The sequence below is a fragment of the Protomyctophum bolini genome, assembly GCF_963924005.1.
Source record: "Protomyctophum bolini genome assembly, chromosome: 13".
In the NCBI taxonomy this organism is placed as follows: domain Eukaryota; kingdom Metazoa; phylum Chordata; class Actinopteri; order Myctophiformes; family Myctophidae; genus Protomyctophum; species Protomyctophum bolini.
This window is the reverse complement of record NC_137874.1, coordinates 25,503,377-25,523,274: the sequence shown is the minus strand read 5'-3', so window position 1 is coordinate 25,523,274 and position 19,898 is coordinate 25,503,377. Positions and strand designations below refer to the sequence as shown.

At 43.1% G+C, this 19,898-nt stretch overlaps 1 protein-coding gene across 2 annotated transcripts in view; it reads left to right on the top strand.

The window, feature by feature from the left end:
• The window catches only part of uvrag (UV radiation resistance associated gene), a 106,571-nt gene that overhangs the window by 34,115 nt on the left and 52,558 nt on the right, over positions 1–19,898 (top strand). For both annotated transcript variants that reach the window (XM_080779785.1, XM_080779786.1), the window contains exons 9-12: positions 3,653–3,737; positions 8,533–8,620; positions 9,124–9,184; positions 12,998–13,163. In XM_080779785.1, the coding sequence (XP_080635911.1) occupies positions 3,653–3,737; positions 8,533–8,620; positions 9,124–9,184; positions 12,998–13,163 (400 nt within the window). The remainder of the gene's footprint in view (positions 1–3,652; positions 3,738–8,532; positions 8,621–9,123; positions 9,185–12,997; positions 13,164–19,898) is intronic.

The following is a 19,898-nucleotide window of genomic DNA, read 5'->3' as shown; positions in this document are numbered from 1 at the left end:
ATGCTGTAAAACCCTGAATGTTCATTTAAATCTGACTGGACCCGTAAGGGTCTATTATTATACTATTGAGTTGAATTAACACTCAGGACTGACGGTGTAATCTTCATTCCTTGTCACAGTGTTTAGGATGTTGAGGAGGTGTGTGTCTGACAGTGTGTTCCTGTCTCTCACTCAGCCATGGTGCCCATTAAGTGATCGGTCTCTTATCACCCATAGAAAACGTGTTATTCTCAGGAAACCCTCCTCTCTGAAAACAAATGAGCCAGAAAACCCAAACATACAGTAGACATTCTGCAGGTGTGTGTACAGTATGTGTGTCTGTATGCGTGTTGTGCTGGGGGATAAAGATGAGATGAAAGTCGGGGCTATGCATGTTTTTTTTGTTTTAAGGAAACATTTACTACACACAGACTAGCGTGTGTGCGTGTGAGCGCATGCGTGCATGTGTGTGTTCCCCACTTGACCACCCCAGATAGCGTGCAGTGAACATCAAGACTACAGAAAAAAACGCTCCGTATCATTCTGATGACAGGTTAACAACTAGCTGCTCATGGCAGCTGATTTACAATAATAGCAGTGAACACTTGGTGGGAGTGTGCTTTTACATGAGAGGAGAGAGAGCTATAACTTTTCATTAATTGAGTAAACGCACGCACAGAATCCAAGACGGACGAGCCTGACGACAACATCTTTGCTCTTTTTCAATCGCGAAAACGCCACATTTTCACTTTCCTCCTACAGAATTAATGGGTTTGGGTTTTTGGTCGGGGTCGCACTCTTTTCACAATTTCCTCACGTCTAATTTCCCCTTCCACCTTGGGCAGACGGCATAAATCAGCTCTGCAAGCACCCTTTTTAGCATGGTTAATAACGGTAGTTATACTCAACCTCTGCAACACCGTCAGGGTTCCTGGCCAGTAAATGTCAGTGGTAGGGTTTACTAATGTAAAGAACAGACAGCTTTTTTTTTGAAGAGTGTGGAGGCATTTGTCACCTCAGAGGAAAGGTCTCATACTGAAGCTATCATCATTAGAGACTTACTTGCCTGTCCCTCAGCTTTGACACTGCTACAGTATATGATTCAGCTGGTTGCCATGTTTAGTGAGGGAAAAAGGGAATCAAGGGTGAATGGGATTGTTGTCGGCTACTCTTGCTAATGAGTTACTAGGAACAGTGCAGGAAACGTTTGGGGGAGCATGAAGGACTCTGAAGGAGTCACCAGAGAAAAGCCCCAGCTTCTCAAATTTTCTTTTACTGCCCGCCTTGCTGTATCTTTCTCTGGGTCTTCCTTGAACTGTCCGTCAGCTTTTAGTGCTAGCTTCCCCACTGACTCTGTGTCTGCCAAGCCACCCACATATCTGGGCTTGAGCAGATTTGATAAAGACAAGTCTATTCTATCGGGTCGTTTTAGCTGGATAGAAATGACATTCCATCCTTTCTTCTCCCACACAGTGTTAAGAATGGTTTACTTCAGGCTTACACACAGGACAGAGAACAGGTTGGAGAGAACTTCACATGACCACTAAAAAGCATATTAATGCCCCATGACACATGAGCTGAATTTTCCACTGGCATTTTGTGTAAATAATTGTGTAATTAAAGGGCCATTTTGCTCTCATTACATGTCCTGAAACGAAGGGAATCCAATGGTATCCTTGAAAATCAAACGGTACGGTATGCTTTGGGAAATGTTCTCCAATACCGTCAAATTATCTAAAACAAAGCCTGTAACATTTAGAAGGGGGGTAATTCTGTGACGATATAACTTTAAAATGAGTAGATTCAAGTCAAAACAAAGTATTACAGCATAACCAAACACAATCGAACAAAAGACTGTAGTGAAAATGTTTAGCTCATTGACCAAGACTCGGTATATAAAGCTGTGTTTAAGTTCAAATGCGTGATGGATGTGACAAATTTAAACTCATTAACTGACAATCACTCATTCAAAGAAAAAAAGGAGACTGTTTACATTTTTGGGTTAGAACATGTGTGAGACAAATAAATAACAATACATAAATACATTGGCGTGTTTGACAGTGAAGAGCAGCTTTGAAGTTCGTATACAGCATGTAGGGTTTGTTTGTGGTGAATGGGTTCTTGTGAAAAACAAAATCCCTTCAAAATATTCGGTAGTTTTAGGGGTGATTCTGTGCAAAATGCTTCCGGTATACTGGAAGTACCAGTGAGCAAATGTGACATTTGCATTACGGTGCATTAGTAAAAAATGAGTAACAATCTCATTCTTTGCAGTCAGTTAACCTTTCCACCAATATATATGGCATTCATAAAATGCACAACCAAACTGATCTTTTGCCATATGTAGTATCATGCAGGTGTCTGTGTGGGTCTGCCTGAGGATAAGATATAACACCTCTGGGGAGCAACTGTTACCTGTTACCTATCCACTATCCTTGTGGCACATAAGGCCCCCTGGGGAGCAACATAATAACTTTAATATATTAATAATAATTTTAAAGTATGATATATATATATACCGGTACACACATTTGACCATATGCTCTCTCACTCACACACACACACACACACACACACACACACACACACACACACACACACACACACACACGTGCACGCACAGACACACACATGCTGTTTTTACACTGCTGCGGTATGTTAGCCTGCTGGCCCATGCCTTCATACACACGGGAATGAGTTACAGGTAGGAGGATGAAAGGATGGAAAGATAGATGGATGGAGCAGAGCTGGGCATTACATGAAAGCGAGTATATAGCCCGGGTCCACGCAGGTGGTATCGAACTGTGTTTTCAAGTCAGCACTTAAAACCCTGTGATGGTCTCCCTTATCGCTCCTTGACACTATCGGTCTCCCTGGCTAATCTGATGGAACTACCCCTACTGTGATCTTCGCTACTTTCTCCTCCATCTGTTTCCCGTACACCCGCATTCTACAGTAAGACACCCGTCTGAGCAGAATGTCTCTGAGGGGAAGCAGGTGGTGCAAGGTTAGGGTTAAGCAGGATTTATATTTGATTTTGTGCCTGTGTTGTACACAGGAAATAGACCTACAAGCTCACATTTTGAGCTTGTAGTTCAAAATGTGTTTGGTGTGCAAAACCCTGCTGAACAAAGTACAGCGAGCCCTTTAGCAATCTAGAGATCTCTGGCACTTAGCTGGTGTGACTACACTATCTGCATCAAGTTCAGTTGTAGATGCTCTCGCTCGGATCTCAACACATAAGCTCTTCCTAAGATGTTGCACCTTGTTTCAATAGTCCGTGAACTTCCAGTTAGTACCCCAGAAGAAATATTCTGTTGCTATTATAAGCTGTCCTTGTTCAGTGTTTATGGCAGGGTTTATCTGGATATTATCTCAAGTCCATCTCTTGATCCTTATCTAGCTGATTCTATTTATTTTCCTTACTCTGTATTTACATAGTCTGACAAATCCTGTAATCATCATACACATGTTGTGTGGTTTTATGTGGTGTCAAGAGGAAATGGCTTTGGCCTGATCAAAAGAACCATTTGATGTTGCTGAAGTTTAATAGCGGCTGGCAGTGGACCAACAACAGGCCCACCCACCTGTGCAAATTACCAGAACAGAACACACCTGGTAATTTTCTCTCTCTCGCTGCCTCTCTTTCTCTCTTCCTCTCTGTCTCCCTCAGAGGAAGCGTTCTCCACTCAGCACCAAAATCTGAAAGAGGAGAAGGAGTCCTTAACCAAGCTTCAGAAAGAATGTACTGCAAAGAGGTATGTGTGAACAACCTACAATTAAGTGTCTTTATCTCCACACACACACACACACACACACACACACACACACACACACACACACACACACACATACATATATACTGTATGCATTATGCACATCCTTTTCCGTTGCACTCCCTCCCCATCTGCTTGAAATTATCGAGGCCTCATACGATGATGTGCGCCAATGTGCTGGTCAGTTGTTCCGAACACTGAGAAGATTGCTGCCCCCCACCCACCCCCAAAGGGGATGTTGTTGAGGCTGGCGCTGCCTGTTTGTATGCACATTGTGTGAAAGGCCCATGTCTGATTGTGTTTGCCTTGGCCTGGTGGTAGAAGCATGCGGTGGGCGTTGACCCTGCAGATATGGCATTTGTTTGTCTGAGGTGTACCTGGCACTGCTGGCAGCTACAGATGCTAAGCCTGAGCCTTCGGAAGAACAGCAAGAACAGGCCAGTAACAGGAAATTAACACTGACACTCACGCGTCTGTCGAATGTCCATTCTGTGAAAAGTCCATTGTGTGGCCTATGTCTATTTAGTTTTGATTTGATTTCTTTAGAAAGGTGTATTTCTTTTTTATTTATTTTCATAACTTTGCTTAGTTTATTTAAACAGGGACGGGTTTCACCGAGAATGCACGCTCATTTCATCACAGATCTGTTCCTCATACACACAAGATTTACGTGTGTATATTTACATCTGGGAGCTGCCCACTTCGACCAGAAGGGTGGCCACTGAACCACTCCTCTGGAGCTATAGGGGGTTTAAGTGCCTTCCTGAAAGGTTTAGATGTTGAGGGAGGGGCGAGCGAGTGTTACTCATCCACTTTCTCTGTTCAGATTCCCATAGCCATTCTGAGGATTCAAACTGCCAGCCTTTTTGACACAAACCTGGACCTTTAAGCTGTTGCCGCCGTGAAGGGGCAATAAAGGGGATGAAAGAAGGAAAACATGCTTGTGTGAGAGATTCTCAGAACAAACGTAAGAAGAATGGCAGTGGCGAACATAACTTTGGGTATTTTATTTTAGGCAAGCACTTGCGAAGGGCTTTGCGTCTTAGCTTAACCAGCCAAATAAAGGTAAACCCTTCCAAAGAGAGAAGGGCATTTTCCAGAAAGGGTCAGATAAAACCGTCAACATGCACTAATCTTTGTCTTTTCTTTTAACTTGTACAAAGCAGCCGCAGTCTGGGGAATGGTAATAATGAGTGCCCTACCGACCACAAGCAAAGCCAGATAGGAAATCCAAGTGAAAGGCGAGGAGCTGGGAGGGAAGAACGCATCACGTTCAATAAGGATTCTCTCCACCAAAAGCCTTTTCATGTGTGTGAAATTATCGGTTATTACCCACACCGCTCCCCAAGCAGTGGTTTAAGTACTGAACGAGGGCACTCTCTTGAGGGGAACACACACGCTAAAGCCTGCCTTGAGATATACGTTGTTGCACGCGGGTGCCTTGCACAGACAATTGTGATTTACACGCTCAACACGCATCACAGCTTGTTGTGAGCTTGAAAATCACTGTCCACAAAGTATAAATCGGCACACAAAACCAATTATAAATCAGGCATAAGAGTTTAACAAAGTGTGACTTGTTGGACCACTGGATTATACAAAGAGGTCATTGCCTGTACTTAAATCTTTTATATTTTCATCCGTCCGTCTGTCAGTCCGTGTGTGTCCATCTGTCTGTCTGAGCAGCTAATCTCCAGCACTGTTGGGCCAATCAACGTGAAACTGTGCATACACACACTCCCTGCATGCCAGAGCAGAACCTCTGCCCCAGATCTTTCACATGGTCCTGTTATAGCGCCACCACGAGGATGTGTTTTGCTAAACACATTTTTTATATATTACGCCCTTAGATTTTGTCCAAACATCATGCAAATCTGTAATTTCTATATAGTCATGTGATCAAGACAAATCTGTCCAATTTTTCATATTCCATCCTGATTGGTGACTTTCGAACATTGCTGGCCCACAATGACCTACCTTACCTGGTAGAGACTACTTTTTCTAGTTTATTCATATGACTTGTTAAAGATATTTTGCAGCAGTTTTGATTGTTTTGAAATGGACGGAATTGGAGAACCAAGATTAATATTGAAATAAGAAAGAAAATGAGTCATGTAGTTTGTTGCTTAATACTGTACAGCTTTAACCTACCAAATCATTGACATGAATTTCACATGACGTTATTATTGTGAAGGAAAACGTTGGGGACAGATTTCTTTACTGAATGTACTGTATCTGTGTTTAATGTTGTGCAGACATTAGACACAGAGATTATCCTCCATTTGATGCTATTGAACCAGACAACAGACTTCCAAATGTGATCCCCATGTGCATGAGGCTTGGTCTACTAATCCAAAGTCCCAATTGATTATGCAAAATATAATATATTCTTTTATTTTTTTCACATTTTATTTTCGCATCATACAAAATTAAACTATACTTCACTTCACAGAGGTAAAAGCAGTCTTTATTAGAGTGGAGTTGTGGAATAATGTTGGAATCGTACACAAACCGCAGTGAGAATACATTGTTGGAAGACATAGTTTTATGCAGCCATTCTTTTTCATTTAAAATGGCTGCGGTAACTACAATACAACACCCTCCCTGACACGACTCATGCTCAGTCTGCTCATTTTCAACACTGTTGCTAAAGATGTAGGGCATTCACAACTATCCTGAGGAATTCAAAATAGGTCTGTGTTTGCCACTACACAAACGATGTTAACTTGTTAAGAACACAAGACCAGAGCAAGCATCTTTGAAACTACATCAAATACACAACATTAAGTGATGGCTATACGACAAATATTTTACTGATAATCTGTTATTGTGCTCATTTAAAATGTGTCATATTGTCACTATGTGATCCCTAAACCGGACGGACTTGCTTGTCCATCGAACAACAATACATCCAGGTTTTATTGCAGGTGGGGCATGTGGTAGTTATGGCATCCAGGGATGTTTTTCTCTCTCCTCTCTTTCGTCTGCTCCTCCAGCCTGTGAGTCCCATCCATGCAGCACTGCTGCCAGATGTCTGTCTACAACGGCATCCTCCAAGGTCTTTGTGTCTGTTCTTCTGCCCTTCTGGTGCGCATTGGCCATAGTGTAGCTGGCCCAAGGCCCCAGGGAGGCTCTCCAACGTTGAAGTGCACAGCCCTACTGGTCAGAGCGGGGACTGCAGGTGGACCCGTGGATTTATGACAAGGAAACCCCGTGCCGCTGGGGTTTAATATTGAGCGCTTGTTTGCACTTCCGCATTTTGGGCCCCAGATGTTGGTGCCCAAATAAATAAAAAACGTGGAATTAGACCATTCTTCCGGGTGCTTCAAAACGCCACTGAGCAACTTCCACTGAAATGAATAGCAGGCGGGGCTGTCGCTCCGGTTCGGCCTCTATCCTTTTATAACTCTATGAGCTGGCCATATAACACTGCATGGGCAGTTAATTTTGGGGCATCCTGAGGACATGCTCATGCCAGCATAACTGGTGCCTGTGTGATCATGCTTTGAAGCATCTGCAGTTGATTCTTTGCAGGTTTCTATGAGGCACATGATCATACCAGGTGAGGCACATGATCATACCAGGTGAATCCCTGCAGCATCCTTTCAGAAACATTCTAGTTACTGCATGGATTTGTTGGCTTAAGTTTGACCCAGGCTTCACAGCTGGTGATGAAGGCAGATTTTTGGACGACAATCTGGGTGTGCAGAATTCGTTTCTTGTTCTGAAAGACTCCCAAAATGCGGCAGATACTTGCTTGATCCAGTTTTGGATTTCACGGTCAATGCTGCAGTCCTCTGAGAGAATGCTGGCCAGATATGTGAGTGATGGAACAATTGCGAGTTGTCTGTGGTCTATGGCGAGGACATGCAGGGTGGGTGGGGTTCTGGAACTCCATTGGCGGTGTTGACAGACAGTCCCGTCGTGCTGTAGGCTTTGACAACCACTGTATGGATGGACTGGGGGTCGTGTGGGGAACGAGCTACTAGAGCATATTCATCTGCATACTGCAGCTCCAGCAGCCACTCTAGACAGTTTAGTAATTGCCTCGAGCCTCCTGATGTTCAAGTGGTTTACATCCAGTCACTCTGAAGTCCACCGCAAGACATACAGTACATTTGGCGGTAGAGGTGACGGCACAGACAGAACCCTGTTTTACTCGTGTGCACATACAATTTTGTTCATTCTGTCATTTTACCACAGTAGCATTGGTCATTACGAAGCATTTAAAATTTAAAGCAGACATTATTCCAGCCGTCTCCACTTCTCACCTTGTCGGGTCACAGGATGTCAGCCAGCCAACTAGCAGGGTTAAGGCAACGTGACCCGCTGATTTGGGAAGTGCCCCACTGGGATGTGTAGCGGTTGGTAATTTGGGAGTCATGATAATTGAGTTGGTGTTACAATTAGAGTAGTGATGACTCAGCGCCTGGGATGATTAACTCTCTCATTCAAGCAAGGCTTAGGTAAACAAGCTCCTCATCACTGTGATGTCATCCCTCATTACACTGCACACATTTCCTCTCTCTCTCTCTCTCTCTCTCTCTCTCTCTCTCTCTCTCTCTCTCTCTCTCTCTCTCTCTCTCTCTCTCTCTCACACTCACTTTAGTGTTAACTCTGGAGTGTACCCTACTGCCCCACACTCACTTTCTCCTTCCCATACACTTGTTGCATCCTCCTTCTGATATGCTGCTTCTCCACTTGTAGCTTTTCTCTCAGTCAGTTTGGTAAAGTTACTTCAACCATGTTGTTTGTGTATCTGTCCTTGTCTCTCCAGAGAGCAGTTCCTCAAGTCCAACGCCCAGCTCACCTTCCGCTGTCGCCAGCTCCTGTCGGAGCTCTCGTACATCTACCCCATTGAAGTTGTGAGTTGGAGCGCACCCACACACAGCACTAACTCTATGCAGGGCACAATTCACCCCGTACACTGCTGTTGTACCCTACTGGCTCACCTACTGTCTGACTGTACAAGTACTGTCTGACTGCACAAGTACTGTCTGACTGCACAAGTACTGTCTGACTGTACAAGTACTATCTGACTGCTTGATGTTGATGTTCGGCAGATGTTACAATTTATACATTTCCAAAGCGAGGTGCAATTTGAATTTCTACTTTGATGCTTGATAATCCACTTCTAGCTCTGAAAACTATTGTCATTATTTTGTTGCTGATACATTTTTTTGTTACTTTGTTGCCGATAATGTGAGATAAAATGAATGCAGTTACTTAAATGAGGCCCAGTGGTCTACAGTGAGTACAGTAGCTATCGGCGCTGAAGGTTTTTGCCATGGGGAGTTAGTCTCACTTGTCTGCATGTTTCATGCCTGCGCTTTGTTTTTGATATAAAACCTTTTACTCAACTCTCCAGGTTAATCAGTCCGATTATGTCATCTGTGGAGTCAAGCTGCCTAATTCAGAGGACTTCCAAGGTAAGGTGTGTGTGTGTGTGTGTGTGTGTCAAATTTACTTTGTTGTACAACAAATCTGATCACATGACTCCAGAGGTAATGTGTACCGATTTGTGTGTGTGTTTTGGTTCAAATCTGTGGAGTAGTAGCAAATAAGTGTTTAGCCAAATGGTGGAAAATGTGGGAATCCAGGGGGATTTATTTTTGTCTGTACAACCTATGGTTCAAAATGTGAATCGGCCCATTATAGCGCCACCATGAAGCCTTTTTGCACCTTTTGGGGTGAAGGATCTTCCTTGGCCTACTGGGAGGGTGCATGCAAATGCACACTGATCCAGCAGTGCTGGAGAATAGCTGCTCACAGGTGGAAACACGTATACACACATGGTGGGACAGGGGTGAAAACCTTAGCCCGTCTGTCCCGGTGGAGATTATAACTGGCAGGGAACAAAGAGGATAGAAATTATTATTAAGTGTTTTTTCTTTTTACCTGACAGTGAGGTGAAGGCATAACACATGTGGAGTAAAACGCAATCTCTCACACTTGCACCACTTCCGCCCCAACACACACCTTAGTCATTAGTGTAAGGCTTACACTAATGACTACCCCTGGGCCCTGGTGTAAGCGATAGAGATCGCCCTCCCCTGCTGGCTTTCCACTATGAGGGTGAACACAGCTAATTGTGTTTGTTGTAGTGCCCGGGCAAGGCACTGTGGAGGAATCAAACCCCAGTAGCCTCAGTGGTGGCAGTTACCTTACCCATGCGATACCCAGACACCAGAAAACTCAAAACAAGCATTTTATTGTCAGTTTTAAGTAGCCTTGCTGTCAGGAATGGATTGACCACCCACTGTCCTCTGGACAGCCTTGCTGTAGAAACTGCCCACAATAAACGCTTTTACGTCCTCTTGTCTAGGATATCTAGAGTGAGTCAACCACTGCTGAGCTCCAATCTAAATACTATTCCATGACGAAGACACTGTTTGACACATCCATCCTTGTAATGAGGGGAACCAGAGAGGATGAGATAGCGTGTGTGTGTGTGTGTGTGTGTGTGTGTGTGTGTGTGTGTGTCAGATTAAGTACCCTGATAGAGTTAAAGGCAACACACTGGAGAAGGTTTGAACACAGTCCTCCCAACGCAACCTCCTCTCTATGGAAGCTGACACCACTGAGCTGAGCCCCTTAAAATGCTGCCCATCAGCCAAGAATGCAGAAATTACTTCTTATGCATTTAAACACAGAAGACCAAAAAACATTATATATTTTTAATAGTGTACGGTAAATAAAAAGGGTGGTGGATGTGCTTCATCTGAAGTCCATCAAAAACATCTAAATATAAAGTAGAGCAAATTATCATAGAAATAATAAATAAGTCCAATAGTATACAAACAAGGGGCTCTGAGGTTGAAACTCTGAACAGATGCACGGTACAAAACCTAGTCTTGGCTCTTGGCAACAGTAGCTCTGTTGTTACTTGGGGATCAAGTGTCTTGCTCAAGGGCACTTTTATAGCAGCTGTTCAAGGTGGAACTTTGAACCTTTTCTAGAAATGAAGCTGCCACTGTCTCATGAGCAAAAAAAAAACAGCAGGTGCAAGTCGTCAGTGGAATACTAAATGAAATCTGTCTACGATTGCCTGACTGTAATTGCCATCATGTTTGCAAGGAGGATTGCAGGATGTTTCATTTACTGTAGGATGCTGTTTTTATTTATTTTTTACCGAATACCAAAGTTCTGATAAATATGATTTTGCAATCGGATTTAAGTCATGACACCCTTAACGCTCCCCCTACTTGTCATCTATACCCTGCATTCTTGAGCTCCCCTTCCTCACAGCTGGTCGGATGAGGAAGCCTGCCCGACCCCCCCGTCCATAACTCAGGATACTACTCCTGTGTTCAATCACTCCCTGCAGCTTCAGGCCACCTGCTAACATCCTTTAGAGTTAGACTAGAGCATAGAAGAAGTACAGTATGTAGGCCTTTCGCCTCCTCCCCACCTGTCTCTTTGCCACTGCGCTTCCAGGCAGCCCAGTGTAGGTGGACACCTACCAGTGAATAAACCACCGACATGTGGTGTGGCAGCAGATAAAACACCTGTTCGTATAATGAGACTCTGCTGTGTGCAGTCGATTTGGAGTCGAGTGTTGGCATGTAATGTAAGAGCCAGATTACCTTCATTCCTAGCAGTAGCGTTCAGATCACATGCGATGGGCTAGACTAGACACAGATGATGGATGGTAGAAGGCACTGCAGGCTCCAGCGGGTCCCCAGCTAAATGTGTGATAGTTACTCTAAGAAGATTTGATTGATTGATTATTTTAGTGTCAAGCCGCTGGGCTTCTGAAGAAGCCCAGCCCATATGGGCTTACAGGACACTTTTAACAGTTTACATAAACAATGACAATAAATGTACAAACGGTTCCATATGGGTGCCTTTGGTTCCATTTGTACACTCTTGAGTTAAAAGGGCAAATAAAACATCAAAGGGGGATCATTGAAATACAATAAAACATTGAGAGTCACTGGTATGATTGGAGAAAGGATGAGTTGTGATACCCTGCACTTCACCTCCACCCTCTGACCTGTGCTTGGATTTGTGTGGGGTCTGCTGCAGGAAAAGAAAATGCTCGATCAAGTCCAGAAATGTCTGGTTGGGTGTCAGAGAGCAGATAATAAGGCCCACAGGGGGGGTGGAGTTCCACATTAGAGAGCAGGGTCAATGGAGGTCCTAATCCTTCCAGGGGGACAAAGTGGAAAGAGGGCGTCACAGCATAGTGAATTCCCTAAGTGTTTTGCCCTCAACTCGGCTTTCTCTGTCAGTGCAACCCAACACTAAGTAGGTATTGGCAAAAATAATCTCCTATTGCACCCAGAGGTGTCACTTGCACGTTCATGTCATCAGTTGACTTGACCTTCTGTCCGGTTAGAAGCAGCATCTGAGAAACCCCACCGGATTTAGTTGGAAAGCTATACTTAGTACTTCATGGGTGTCAAAAAATCCAAGAACGGAAGAGTGATACAATGCAGGGTTTTTTTCTGTTCTGAAGGGAAAACACACAGTATGAGTCAGGCAGTCTACCACTCGCCCTGGCCGTGGTATATTATTTCAAAGCATTAAGATAAAAAACACCATGATTTCTTTTTTAAAGGCTTTGCCCCAAAGCGGTACATACTGCTGCTGTTTGAGAACTTGAAACCACTTAGTGTGCTGTCTTGAACCCATTTCTCTTACTTTGGATGGTTAACTCTGTTTTTTAACCTTGTCAAAATGTTCACAAAAGCATCTAATTATCCTCTAAAATGTAGTTGGTCTCAGAGGGATTGTTGTACGTGATGCTTTTGCTTCTCGGGCACATTTCTGAAGTAAATTAGGCATCCTGCAGCAGCCAGCATTTCTCAGCGTTGAACGTACCATGCCACAAAAAGCCCTTTTTTGTATCATCTTGAAAACACAGTCCCACATAAATGTGCATGCTTTTAATCCCCTCAATGGTTTGTTAACCAAACTGTCTTCTATTTGATGTCTTGATATTTCTGTTTGTATTTTCAAGCTGTGAAGATGAATTATGTTCAGACCGTTTCTTTTTTCATCTACTAAAAGAACATCCTTAACAAATCAAACATCACACAGCAATGCCAACTATATGCTTTGAAGTGCTTTTGCTCCTAAAAGCATACCGTAACATTGTAGTCCTTGAGGATTTGTGTGTTGATACAGCTCAGTGAAAATATCCTTGTTACTGTACAAGCATGATCTGTTCAAGAAAAGTCAGCCTCTTTATTTTTTTTCACTTAAAATTCTGACATCTGTTTACTTTGGTCCTGCAGCAAAGGAGGATGGGAGTGTGGCAGTTGCCCTGGGTTACACAGCGCACCTGGTCCTGATGATCTCGTACTTCCTGCAGGTGCCTCTTAGATATCCAGTGATCCATAAGGGTTCACGCTCCTCCATCAAGGACACCATCACTGACCGGCTCACAGAGAAAGAGAGAGAGTAAGTCACTCTGCACATAGGAAGAGAAAGTAGAAATCCTCTGTATTGTCTATGAGTAATAAACGGAAAGAAATAACACATTATGTTTGTTCTAAAGCCATGTGTCATGATGGGTGTGACAGTCGTGGTGGAATGTTCTGACATTGTCACATATCACAACAAATGTCACAGCAAATACAAAAAGATAGTTATTAGAGGTGTGCATTGGCACTGCCCTGAGTGCCCTCACACTTTTCTATATTACTGCACAACATGGCAAAATTTTCAGATATACTGAACAACAACATATTTTATTTAGAATGATATTATATATAGTATTATATACAGTATTATAATTATATTGTAATTATATATTATAGGCTTCGGTTATCGATCATGTCACATTGCTGCATTGCATTGCATTGCTGCACGGTCGAATCGCGATGCATTGCACCACTAATGGTTATTACCACTTATTGCTGTCCCCCTGGGGTTTACTCTATACTTTTTGTCTCTAGAGCTCATCTCTAGCTGATCTACGACATCACAATTCATCACAAATTCACAATGCAATGTGTTGAAGCTTGTAGATCTACTATTTTCGGTGAATGTTCGCCTGATTACACGGAATGATCGTCTATTATGACATTCCCAGAATAGGGTTGCTGGGGTTCATGGGGATAAGTGTAATTAAGTGTAATCAAATACTATCTATTTGCTGTCTTGGCCCGTAAAGCAGTTATAACCTTGAGTCTCAGAGCGAATGCATCGTGTACTGTAGTCGTATCTTGTTGTTGGCTCACTTGAAATGTATCTGAGTCGGTGTGAATGGAAATGTTTCTCTCATGTAGCAGGCCTGACACAGGCCAAGTGGTTTCCCATGGGCCAAGTGTCTGGTAGTTTTAAAAACTGGTAGATTTGAACATAGTTGTGAGGAATGCTTTTGGCAGAAGCTGCACTACTCGGAGCACACTCGTGAGTTAACAGTGGACAGGTTAGCCTGCTGCTGACTGTAAAGTCTTGGAACAGATTTTTGCAGTTATTGGAGAAGGCAAACCACAAAGATGTATTTATCCTTTACTATAAGCATTTCAGCTGCTTTTCGTTTCCAACCTCAACCCTCAAGCTTTACATAAAAAGATTTAACATCTGTGCAATTGTTAAATATAGTAAATTTGGGAATACATAGTGGCTTATTCTATGGTATTATCACATTTTAAAGACAACACTCCCCAATTATTAGTATTATTTTTACTAATTTAATATTATTACACTTTGAATAATAAAAAACACATTGAATAACTTGAAACCAATTCCGCAGGTTTGGTAGACTGTGGTTTTTGATAGACCGCTTTGAGGAGGTTATAGATTTAGACTGTTTTGAAACTTAATGTGCTCACATCTTTAATATAGAGTTTCCCCATCTGTTGAATTGTGTCCCACGACAGTCTGATACAGTGTTTTATGCTCTGTATTATGCTGTGTAACTTGATAGACCAAAAATGTGGCCTTCATTCATCAATGAAGTGTACAACCCAGCTTAAATTTGAGCCCATGAATGAGTTTACGCCAAAGTATACACGAGATTTATCGAGCAATCCTATACAGCCAATCCTAGCGTACATTTGTTCTTTCCTTTGATGATGAAATATCAAAATGAAATACGCCCACACACTGTTAATCTGCTCGGTACAAGTCAAAGAGGATACATTTATTAAGTATCGTTTCGGTCACTATTGACCTTCAGCTATGGTCAGTAGTGACAGAAACGTTGCCTACTTAAGAGAGTGCTGGCGTATTTTTCTATTTTACGTTACCATTTTATGTTTTATGGAGTGAATGAATGATGAATGAATGCATAAACATATGTATGATCTCCGATCTCCCAGTGAACCAAATCAATCCATAACGTGAAGATCACTTGCACTGGGCACAGGTTTGGAGTGTCTGATTTCTCTCCTTAAGTTGTACATAATTCCAGTGGACGTAGCTTCTGTATAAAAAATTGAAGACCATGAAAATATTACAGAGCCGTCGGTCTCGACTCCTGAAAATGCTCTTGCATAACGTCCCAAAACTCAGTAGCAATGGACGCATTAAACCAACTACCACTGCGTCCACGCCTCCACGGGACAGTAATAATAATCCACGTTAAAAAATATCGCACAGGAATAAAATTGCGGTAAAACAATAATCCACGGACACGATCATTTTCATGACCTTATCTGACATCATCCTACGTTATGAACAATAAAATCGACATAGGAATCGTTGTAGAACCACGATAGTAGTTTGATAATTTAACAACACAGGGCGCCGCCATCTTGCTCAGCGAGACAGGCAGTGCTGAGCGCTCAGTCAGAGCGCACCCTCAGAGACCAGAGCTGTTTAGAGAGAGTGCCGACAACAGAGCGGTCGGTGTCTCTACCACATTACCATAAAATAAAAAAGGGGGGTTAAATGCTGCAATTTGTAAAAATGACAAAATATGACTCCTATAATGTCGTTGAAGTGGGACTCGTAAAATGTCCCTGGGACCCATCTAAAAGACCACCCCTGCCCTGGGTCCCGGGACCCATTACATTGAAAACCTATTTACATAACTGCAATGCTGCTCTGCATGTTTACTATGGAAAAACGGCTGTAGACAAAGCTCAGACCAGACGTGAGCTTTGACACGCCGTACGCCAAAAGTCAGAGTCTTGATGGAATGATAAATGAGGTCATGTCGCCATACGCCGTTTTTTGGTCTACACCACTTTGACAAATGAGGGCCCATATCTTTAACTGTAGTTAACCACTTAAACCCTATACTTAGCTGACCAGGGTCCCCCAGGGCTCCATATGGGGTCAGCTCCTTTTTCCCTCTACACCAATCTCTTTGCAGAATACAGCCGATCTACAAGCTCATCACAATGTGACGCGTTGAGAGCTTGTAAATCTATTGTTTTTGGCAGAATGTTCGTCCCCAGAATAGGGATGCTAGGGTTCATTTGCTTGTCAATTTTAATCGGCCACCAAAACTCCTACAAAAAGTACAGTAGGGATGTCCTTAAATATCTTATGTATAACGTGTAAAATGTTGTCTAGAAGTACATGCATTCTACATTTGGAATGTATGATAACTATCAATCTTGTTTTTTTACTCTACCCTGATGATAATGAATATCTCCCAGACATGAAAGAGAACCTTTTTGAATACTTTAAGCAAACCCCCAGGATCCTTGTGTGAGACGGGTTGCCGTAGAGAAGGTCCTTGTGTGAGACGGGTTACAGTAGAGAAGGTCCTTGTGTGAGACGGGTTACAGTAGAGAAGGTCCTTGTGTGAGACGGCTTACAGTAGAGAAGGTCCTTGCGTGAGACGGGTTGCAGTAGAGAAGGCGTCAGAGTGCTCCATGTGACCTTTTCCATCCCTTCTTCCGTCTCCACTACCACGCCAGAAAGCTTTTGACACGAGAAGCCACATGTATTGCACGCAATTGGATCGTGTTTAAGTTTGTTTTGTGTCCATGGTAACACCTAAATGTTCCCATTTTGATAACGTGTCCAAATGTTCAGACATGGCCTATTCATAGTGAAGCACCTTGTTGGAGACAGGTGTAAATCTCAGTGCCCAGCACCTGTCAGTCTGTCTGTACCGTGCCCTAGGGCTGCAGCCTGCTTTCCTTGACTAAACGGCATTTAGACAGATTTTTGCTGAATGGGGCAAATTTATTTTTACGACAGAGGGATGACATTGTTGTCATGGAGACATGCAAACGGTAAACTAAGAAGTTGAAGCCTGACCTGGGGCTTTATCGCGACGGCTCGTTTAAGTCATGATAGGTGTTGGCACCACAATTACAGCATGGGATACTATAATGAAATTATTATTTGTGTCTGTTATGTTCTTGTAACCAAGTATCATGCCTGAGTCAAAAATCCTGTCGGATTTTGATAATTGCATGTTCAGGAATCAGGACACGCATTCTCAGGTATGCAATGCATCGGCCTTGCATTCTGACATTCCGTACATGGCATACCACACTTAAACAAGAGGTACGGAAGGGGAAATTGGTATAATCAGTATAGAGCTACTTGTAGCTATGGATATAGGGGAAAGTGTGATTGGCCCGCTGGCATTGGGGTGAATTAGAAAGGGCCCCTGGAAGAAGAGGAAAGCGAAAAGATGAAAGCATCATCGCTGTCTGGATTGCATCTTGCCACGCTACACATTAACAGTTGTGCGTGTGATCTTAATGTCTGCACAGTTGCCTTCGTGCAGTAAATTACCATTTTACCATGCGTTGGCCTTCACCTGTTGATATTAGCAAAACATTCCTCTCTCTCCGTGTCTCACGCCACTGTTTCTTGTCACCAAGTGTTGAAGTGAATAGATGGCAAAGGTTGCAACTAAATCCCGACCAGTATATTATTTCGGCCAATATATCTGCCAGTATTTGACAATGTTTCATGATTTTTAACCTGATTAAAAATATATCAACATTTTGTGAAAAGGGAATAAGAGGTTAAATAATATAAATGAAAACTTTTGCGGGGACCATTCAGAACGGTGTGCGGTTTGCCTTTCTTTCACTAGTTATTATTCCAGCACCTGATTCAATTATTGTACATGTGCGCTTGCTCTTCCTTGCATACATAATTGTATTTATTTAAATATATAAACGTTTTTTTTTACAAGATATCGGCCAAACCATTGGTAATCGGTGGTCTAGCAATCTCTAAAATTGGGATTGGCATCGGTTGGGGCTCTAGTTGCTACATCATTTATTGTAGATCACACACACAGTACATCCCTAGAGGTTTACTTTATTGTGTTTATTGCTCGCCTTGAGGCTGAACAAACACGGGATAAATAAAAGCTTTTATGGGTCTTTGGGTATTGTGAAGTCTGCTGTATTATTCAGGTGGCTACAAAGGAGCTGACTGCTGATAGTAAACCGGAGCGCTCGGCTCTCATTATAGTAAATTATTGAAATGGGACAAGAAGAGATCCAGGCCACATGGCCATGGACCAGACCAGTAAGCCTCGCCAGGCCTGCGGCTCACATATAACCCTTTTGCTTTCCAAGCCGACCTGTAAACTTGGACTAGCTTGACACAAATTTGCTGAACCTGAGTTTTAACTCTACAAGGTTGAACGACTTGTCTGTTTTTATCGGCGTCTCCCATACACTCTCATGTGCATGCATGTTGTTCTGCCTTGAGTTGTTTAGGCACTGGGGAAGACATGCAAATAAGCACTCGCATGTCCACATCTGCACTTGTCATGCTTTAGTTGACGAAGACCTGGATTGTTGGGTAACATCTGAGTGCATTCTTGAGCATGTACGTACAGTATTGTACTGTATGTATGCGCATATTGTGCAGGGTTTGATTTGTAAAAAAAAATCTTCTTGAATGAATGCTTATTCCTATGTATCCAAAAATATGGATGCCAGCGTTGATGTTTGTTGCAAATCTGTGGTTGAATGCCCATCTCTAATCTCATCCCATCCAAGACAGCAGCTGGAGGGGCTCACCGGGGGGCTCTCTCGTTTGTTCCCCCTGTTCCCCCGTGGCTGACGGCCTGACTGCGCTGCAGGATATTTACACCAGGTTGGTTAGAGAAAATAAACCAGCAGGATGCGTGGGTGCTGGCCGGGCCAGGATGGGATGCGGATGGGGAGGGGTTATGCAGGCAGTTCTTTTAGGTGTCCCTGAGCAGGACCAAAGATATCAATGACCTCTCACCTCTCCTCACCCCCATGTTTATGACTCCCTAGGCCCTGGCGGGCAGCAGACCCACTGCAAAATGATGTGTGGCAAGATGTGAAGCAACTAGTCGCCGTTCAAAAAGTGTACAAAAGGGTGGATTAAAGCGTTGGAAAGAGGCAGCCAATGGTGATAAGTGGGGTGGCTGGGGAGCGGTACCTCAAAGTGTGGCTGTATTAACAGGCAGTCAATCCATCATCCATGATAGCATGAGCATAGGAACATTTGGGGGTTTTGATTTCTTCTCCGTTTTTGTCTCCCTGCCAGCAGAACGATAATAGATATCAGGACTATTTGGTTTTTGTGAAGTAGTGTGGTGGACATTTTTACTTGCATGTGGCTAACTCCAGATGCATCAGCGCTTGATAAAGCCCAGGATATCTCTATTCAGTGGTTGTAGCACTTAATGTGCCTCAATCATATTATAGTAGTTCAATAACTGTGCCCTGTAAATCCTATATAGAGCCAACAATAATTACGAATACTGTAGTTGAGCACGGATACGGATTTCCTATTCCCACTGTGAAGATTTGTTTTTTTAAGACCTTGTTAATGGGATTCTAACTAGTGTTTTGGCCTTTAGTGCAGCGTGAGACATATGAATGAGTCTGACCTTTTGAGTGAGGTTAATACTTCTGTATTGCTCTCACTCGTGGTGGACCTGTGGCTTACGATAATGCTTGCTTCACACCACATACAGTATGTAGGAGGCAATTCTGCCACTGCAAAACTAATCAACATGCACGTTGATCCGACTGTTATCGCTTCGTATATCACTTGGGTAACGGCCAGCGCTTGGAACGGGGCCTAGTAAGAATATTTGAGAGCAAGGCGGAGAATACTTTTTTGGCACTTGGCCTAACTTCAGCGTAGCTACAGTATATTTAGGATTTTATGCCTGATTTTTACTTGGTCGCGTGCCATGTCACGCACAAAAAATAGAAGATCTACAAGCCTATATAACACGTTGCAGTGCAACGTGTTGTGAGCTTGTATATCGAC